Raw genomic sequence first — 8,334 nt, forward strand, 5'->3', positions numbered from 1 at the left:
ATCGCAAGGATCAAAATCACCTTCTACAATATTCTCTAACAACTCGGTTTGCCGACTTAATGCATCTACATGGCCCATGTTTGAACCGGGTCTGTGAGCAATGGTATAATCAAAGTTTTCCAATTCCAACGACCACCGCGCAATGCGGGGATTTATTGATTTTTTACTCAAGGTTTGGACCAATGAATTACAATCGGTAACGATCAAAAATGGTCTGTGTTCTAAATAAACGCGAAATCGGCGCACGGCATATATTATGGCCAAAGTTTCAAGCTCAAAACTGTGATAACGGGACTCGGCGGCTGTCGCCTTTCGGGAATAATAAGAGACTGGATGCATTTTGCCATCAGTCTGTCTTTGCATCAAAGAGGCACCGAAGCCATTTGAACTGGCGTCAGTATGCAACTCAGTTTCGTAGTTAGGGTTAAAGATAGCTAATACGGGCGGACTGGATAAGGCGGATCTTAATGTAAGAAATACATTTTTAGCGGTTTTGTTCATCGGAAATGGACCACCTTGTTTAAGCAACTCAGTTAACGGTTTAGCTATGCTGGAGAAATTCGGAACAAATTTGCGAAAATAAGAGAATAAGCCTAAGCACGAGTGTAACGCTTTGCTGTTAAGTGGTTCTGGGTATTCTTGAATAGCTTTTAAATGTGTATTATTTGGTAAAATTCCCTTTTCACTGACTTCATATCCTAAATAATCTATGCTCTTCTGTAGGAAAATGCTTTTCTTCAAATTGAGCTCTAAATTGTACTGAATAAAACGATCTAACAGTTTTGCTAACAACTTAAGATGCTGATCTACGGTGCGGGTGGCAAGAATAATGTCGTCCATATATACTACAAGTTCTCGATCTCTAATCATATCACTAAGTATGTTCGATATAAATCTCTGAAATACAGCTGGTCCGTTCTTTAGACCAAAAGGCATTCTCAGATATTCGAACTGCCCATCGGGTGTAACGAATGCTGTGTATTTAATTGAATCCTCTTCCATGCCTACATGGTAAAAGCCACTTTTCAAATCTATGACGGAGAAAACGGTCTTGCTCTCCAGGTATTCTAGGCAATCTTCTATCAAAGGCAATGGAAAATTATCCCTCACAGTCTTCTTATTTAAACCTCGATAATCAACGCACATTCGTATATTGCCATCCTTTTTTCGCACTAGGACGATGGCGGACGCATAGGGGGAGTTGCTTGGTCGGATTACATTATTGGCTAACAACTCACTAACCGTTTTAGAAACGATTCCTCTTTCATAATATGATAACCTTCTAGGACTACTATGAAATGGTGTTGTATCTGTCAGACATATTCTCATCATATATTTAGGCAACCCGTAATTAATTGAAAATCGGTCAATGTAATGCTCATGCACAATGTCTCGGCACTCACGCATCGCGCCTAATCCAAATTCACTGCCAACAGTAGTATTCCCGGTATCTGACAGCGTTGCACAAACAGTTTGCAACTCTGTTAGCCATTCTCGAAACGGGGATGCATTCGTGTTTACATTAGGGTTATTACAATTACTATCTAGATCAGTGGTGTTATTACTAATGGTATTATGCTTAGGATATTTAGTAAACAGGGATGCACAGAAGGATTTGTAAACAAAAGCAATGGTACTCTTTAATGATGCAGAATTCTTTTCATACTTTCTTACATTTTCAATCAATGAGAACTTAAGACCTATTTTATTCAAGGCGTCTCTACCAAGAAGTAGTTGCGTCGGCATAATATTATCGGGAATAACTAAAAATTGAATTTCATAATATTTTTTGCAAAACAGAACTAAACATTTGACTGTTCCAAAAGTCAGAATAGAGCCACCGCTCAGTCCATGAAAAGAACTTTTAACTAATTTATCGCAATCTAAATGCGGCATCAACGCTCTACTGGCAAAACTTACTGGGCTTCCGGAATCTAATAGGGCAAAAATATTATTAACATCAGTGCATCCCTCTTTACAAGATATTCTTAAACTTACTAATTGAATAAATGACTTATCATCAATGGTGTCCGGGTCTTCACTAGAGCTCATGGCGGCGATCTGGGTTCGCATTGGACAATTCCGGTACTGATGGCCCACTTTGAAGCACCGATAGCAACTTCCTTTTGGTCTCTCCGGGCGTGGACAGTCAAACATTAAGTGACCAATCTGGCGGCAATTGAAACATCTCTTATCCTTTGCAGCAGGCGTAATGGCCTGCAAACGGTCTGAAGTCTGACGAGCCTGAGGAACGTAGTTTTTGGCTGGTGGCTGAACTGATTGAAAACGCATCATCTTCTCTCGCAATTCATTCAGAGAAGTACAATAATACAAAGGAGCTGACAATCCGGTTCGATCTTGTAGTCCGTCAACAATGTATTTGACCACATCGGTGTCTTCAAAATTGCCCTGCTGAGCAATATTTCGCATAATGATGAAATACTGCAAGAGTGACTCTCCTTTGCCAATTGAGCGCTTCCTCATCTGGTTAGCAATCTCGTAGTTTGTCATTTGTAGGCCAAATACCTTCACAAGGGCATCCTTCAGCTCGCTCCAGGTTGTAGTCTTTTCATATGTCATGTATGCTTTAGCAGATCCCTCCAGCAGTCGGTTGCCCAACGACCAACATTGGGCATCACTCAGTACATACACTCTTGCTGCTTTCTCCAGCTCACGAATCCATACGTGAATGGACAGATCACCATCACCAGAGAATTTAGGTACAGTAGTTTCGACATCTTTCAAGTTCATGCGGCAATTATATTCCGGTCCGCCTAAGTTCTCCTCCAGCTCCATAACACGTGTTTTTAGCTCCGCCAGGTTTTTACGTGCTGTATACAATTCGATGCTACTAAGAATCGAAGACAATTCGTCGGTTTCGCTCGCTTGTGCGCTTTCACGAACATGCACGTTCGCGTCTGGTCCTACAGAGGTCTCACGAGACATCGTCGGCGACTGGTTAGCACCCACTTGATCCGGTGTACTTGGCTGCTCAATGTTTCCCACGCCGCGCTGCTCAATAAGAGGCTCCGGACCAACATCCACAAGTTGTCCGGCAAGCACATTTGCAGACACTGCTGGGCTGACTGCCTGCTCTTCGGGTACATCACTCTCTCCAGACTGATTCTGTGCCATGACTTGTTTTACCAATGCTCGCAATTGGTAAATTGACGCTTCTTTGTCGCAAGGTACTTCCTTGGCCGCTAGCAACTCAAACAATGCGGTTTTGTTTAATTTAATAATCTCGGTGTATTTCATGAAAATACGTTTTTTAGGGCAAACCCCACACCTGATTTGTAAACTCTCTACTTTTTAAAGTAATTAATCCCTTGGGATTGATTTTATATTTCCGGATTTTATTTATTTTCAAATTAAGTGCACATGCGGTCTTATTCACTATATTCAAGAGAGTGTGCCCGTACCCCGCCTTAGCGTATTATACCCTTTTAGTGTGCCCAAATTCGGTTATCGGGGAAATTCACTGAGACGAGGAGCGGGCTTATTTAAAATATATTTTTTAAAAAAAGAAAAATTAAAATTAATAAAAAAAAAAAAAAAAAAAAAAAAAAAAAAAAATAAACATGGTCATTACGAGTACACACGAATGCCATTTGGTCTAAAAATGCACCAGCAACATTCCAAAGATGTATGAACAATTTATTATAAGATTTAATCTATAAAGATTCTTTAGTCTACATAGACGATATTACTGTTTGTTCGACCTCATTTGAAGAACATTTGGCATTAATAAAAAGGTCTTTGCCAAATTGCGCAATGCTAATATAAAACTACAATTAGATAAATGCGAGTTTTTGAAAAAGGAAACAGAATTTTTATGTCACGCAGAAGGAATCCAATCAAACCCAGACAAAGTCAAAGCTATTCTAAAATTTCCAATTCCGAAAACCCCGAAAAAATAAAATCATTCATAGGCTTATGAGGGTTCTTCCGTAAATTTATTCCAAATTTCGGCACACATTGCAAAGCCTTTAACCCTTGGATTAAAAAACGGAGCTAGGATTAACATAAACGACCCACATTATATTTCATCCTTTGAAAAATTAAAATGCCTCCTTATGAACAATACCATACTTGCATATCCCGATTTTAAAAAACCATTATTTGTAACCACGGATGCTAGCAATATAGCTTTAGATGCGTTCATCTCACAGGAACATAGACCTATTTCATATGCTAGTAGAACACTAAACGAAAATGAACTTAATTATTCAGCCATAGAAAAGGAACTACTATATATCGTATGGGCAACCAAATATGTATCATAAACCCCTTGTCTGGTTGGACAATATCAAAGAACCTAACATGCAATTACAGAGATGGAAAATAAAATTGAACGAATTTGATTACAAAATAAAATACTTACCAGGAAAAGAGAATCAGTGGCAGACGCCCTTTCCAGAATAAAAATAGTTGAAAATCTTTAAGGTGAAGAAATAAGTAGTTCTAGAGCTACAGTACATAGTGCTCAAGAAGATAACGAAAACCTAAAAGCCATTTCAGAAAAAACTCTACACAATCGTCAAATAGAATTCAATAAATGCAACGAAAATAAAGTCAACGTTACTCACTATTTTCACAAAACGAAGATGGAAATGACCAAACAGTTTGCTAAAGAAATTATTAAGGAACATTTATGCTCAAAAAATAAAGCACTTTACATTCAAAACGACACAGATTTTCAAATACTCCAAGAAGCCTATCTTGAAATAATTAGTCCAGACAGCCAATCAAAAACATTAAGAATCACGTATAATTGATGAAGTAGTGATTTATGGTTTTTAAGAATAATTTCTTTAAATTTTGCATAAGTAGGAAAGTCTTTTAAGAACCACGTATAAATTAAAAGACTTTCCTACTTTATCCAAAATTTAAAACCATAAATTACTACTTCATCAAGGTAACACTAAAACTCAAAACTGGTTTAAAGAAAAATACGATTATCCAGACTATCAAAAATTAATTCAAAACTTCATTAATGAATGCCATATTTGCAATTTATCAAAATCAGAAAACCGAAATACCAAATTATCTTTTGAAACCACCCCAGAGATATTTAACGCTAGAGAAAAATACGTGATTGATTTCTATTTAATCGACAATCAACAATTTTTATCTTCTACAGATATTTATTCAAAGTACGCGACTTTAGGTGAAGTTAAAAGTCGAGATTGGCTTGCAATCACAAAAATCTTTAACGATATGGGTAAACCCTTAGAAATCAAAGTAGATAAGGACTCAGCTTTCATTTGCATAGCATTTCAAAATTGGCTACAATCGGAAGGACAAACAAACTAAATTTTAAACTATCCTGTAAATAAATAACCATAAAACTAAACATCTAACGACAAACAGAACACCAGCGGATATCTTTATTTACGCAGGCACACCTCTTTATAATACACAAGCTAACAAAGCGTAACAAATTGATAAATTAAATGAAAATAGGAACGATTTTGAAATACACAGTATAAACAAGCCCCTCAAGTTTGTGACGAATCACATTACTTCTGTCATCTAACTACACCCATGTAGTGCTCCTTTTTCTTATTATTCTGTATTTAATACGCCCATGAAGGGCACATTAAAAGTTTTCAACATCAAAGTTAACTGTAGTTCTTTTGTTTCAGACAGTCAATGCTTACGATCAACTCTTTCTTTCTAGCTACCGTCTTGGTGTGGCTGTCTTGACGCTGAGCTGTGTGCCGACACTAAGGAGACTATAAGAAAATCGAAAGTGAAAGAGAGGGACGGCGATCGTGGCGCGGTCCAAAGCACAAGACGCATCGCATGATTTCACCGTTAGGATATAAGTAGGCAGAGCAAGGGTGGGTTTCAACAGAGAGCTAGAATTAGAGAAAAATCACTTCGCCAGTGACCATAAGAGTGTCAAGTTCAAAAAGAAAACAAGCAACAGTAGTGAGAAAGAATAGAAAATCATCAAGTGGAATAAAAAGGAGTAACAGGTGAGCTCACTTCCCTAAGATTCCCCTTACCGCACTTCGAGATTAACGGGACTTCGGTATGGGTAACCTAGAAATCAACCCTTTCTCACCTAAAGCAGTGTGAGAAAGAGGAAAAAAAAAGCACCACAGGCCATTTAAGTCAAAACATATGCACTAAAGAGGGCAGTCAGTGCTTGAATCTCGGCAAGATAACATCGAAAATAAAAAAAAAGTGCTTAAATCCGGAAGGATAAAACCCTCAAAAAGCGCAGTAACAAGGACTACTTCTCAATACCAGGATTTACAAAGGAAAAATCAACAAGGACATTCACCTCGAAGGTGAACTAAGTTTCAAGGATATCTCAGCATCCAAGGAGATTAACGCAAAGGACATCAGGATATCCGGCAGCAAGGACAATTGCTTTTCCAAGGATATTCGAAGCCTTCACCGGAGTCGACATCGAGGGAGTTTAATTCGCTTTTCAATAACCATATTCTAGATTCATGGATTATCCCCAATTGCAACAAACCAACTTCTAATTCTATCACCAGGCAAGATCCTTCTTATATATTCGAACCATTGCGAAGATTTTCCGAAATATTCAAACCGTATGTTCTATCAAACATATACATATCTATATTTTCTGACCCACCTGTAGAATTTATTAATAAACAAAAAAAACCAGAGGGCCGGGGCTAACTTCGACCGCGTCAAAGTTTGTATACCCTTGCAACTGTTTTGGTAACTCTTTCCTTACCTATTAGCCATCAATGTGGAAGAACGTTTTATCTAAAAAGGCTTATGTTTGCGAAAGAATGGCCTACAATCATAGGAAATAACGGAGATATTGGTCATAGTCACTGTTTTCCACCGATCGTTCCTATGGGAGCTATATGATATAGTCACCCGATCTTGATCAAACTTGGCACAGTCATTAACAGATATACTAAACTAACAAATGTTTAATTTGAAAGCAATCGCGGTAAAAGTAACGAAGTTATTTACAAAAGTCACTGTTTTCGACCGATCGTTCCTATGGGAGCTTTATGATATAGTCATCCGAACTTCATCAAATTTGGCACAGTCGTTTATAAGCGTAATAAACTTTCTAATATTAGGTTTCACGATAATAACATAAAAAATAACGAAGTTATTGAGAAAAGTCACTGTTCGTGACTTTGGGGTTTGTATGGGAGCTATATGATATAGTGGTCCGATCCGGCTGAATCCGAGATATACATCGCCTGCAGTATATACAAGCCTACGTGCTCTGTTGCTCTTACGGTCTATGAGGAGTTTGCGTTGATCCAGACGGACGGACGGACGGACGGACATGGCTAGTTGAACTCGTCTCGTCGTGCTGATCAAGAATATATATACTTTGTATGGTCGGAGTTGCTTCGTTCTATGCGTTGCACACTTCTGACCAAAATTAATATACCCTTTTTGCAAGGGTATAAAAATCAAAGAATAACAATAAAATATATATACACATTGGTCAACTTGTACATCCAAATATCGTAGTCTATCGGTTTACCGTAGCCATCTTTACTAATATCGCGTAGCAATCTTTGAAATCCCTTGGTTGATTATCGTTTATATTACATTCCTGAGCCCTTACTAATATCCTAGCAATGGGCGATCATTGGATGAACCATCGTCGCAAGGCGGAGTTGAAAGTTCTTTGCGAAGAATTCGGATTGGACACTTGTGGAATAGTGGAGGACTTAAGGAATCGTTTCCGCGAGTTCGCCTCAAGGGAGGATCATCACCCCGAGATAGTGAGTCGGCTTGCTGAAATCGAAGCCCAGTTTAGCGTCGGGGACAAGAAACTAGATGTAAAGCCACAGTCTAGAGCACCCTCGCCCACTTGTGATGAAATTGTTTCCCAACTACCGGTGCCTCAAGACACTAACTATCGATCCCAATCGCACTATGGTTCTCGCTCCGGCTCTCCGACACCTTTCGGTATCCATGGCTCAAAGATCAACATCGATCCCAGTGAGCGGAATAGAGTCCATCAATCCTTGGTAGGCGATTAATGTAGTCAGCTACTGAGCTACCGACAGAGCTAGCAATAGGGTCATCAACGGAGCCATCGACAGAGTCGCAAATAGAAATTAGCTTATTAAAATAAAATTTTACAAAAAAAATAAAGCTAACGTTACCAGAAGCACATAGAACGAGTCTAGGAGCCTCTCTCAGAGAACCATTAGTTAGAGTTGTAACCTACCGCATTACGAGTTGAACGGGACCTGGGCATGGGTAACCTAAAAATCCACCACTCTCATCCAGGATCAGCAGGATTAGCAGCAGCAGAAATAACAGCAGCGGTAACAGCAGCAGAGGAAAAGAGACAGAAGAGTGACG

General features: G+C 38.8%; 1 protein-coding gene across 1 annotated transcript; it reads right to left on the reverse strand.

The window, feature by feature from the left end:
* Positions 1 to 1,744: 1,744 nt before the first annotated feature.
* On the reverse strand, positions 1,745 to 3,391 carry LOC137579533 (uncharacterized). Its single transcript, XM_068293318.1, has 2 exons — positions 1,999 to 3,391; positions 1,745 to 1,934 (listed from the first exon to the last, which is right to left on the reverse strand). Exons 1-2 carry the CDS (start codon positions 3,256 to 3,258, stop codon positions 1,917 to 1,919), a joined length of 1,278 nt encoding a protein of 425 aa, XP_068149419.1. The 5' UTR covers positions 3,259 to 3,391; the 3' UTR covers positions 1,745 to 1,916.
* Positions 3,392 to 8,334: the final 4,943 nt, after the last annotated feature.

This window comes from Drosophila tropicalis, unplaced genomic scaffold, assembly GCF_018151085.1.
Source record: "Drosophila tropicalis isolate 14030-0801.00 unplaced genomic scaffold, ASM1815108v1 contig_696, whole genome shotgun sequence".
NCBI classification, from domain to species: Eukaryota; Metazoa; Arthropoda; class Insecta; order Diptera; family Drosophilidae; genus Drosophila; species Drosophila tropicalis.

Bases quoted from the DNA above. Each gene is read 5' to 3' on its own strand.
- LOC137579533 (XM_068293318.1), bottom strand. From the start codon at position 3,258: ATGAAATACACCGAGATTATTAAATTAAACAAAACCGCATTGTTTGAG.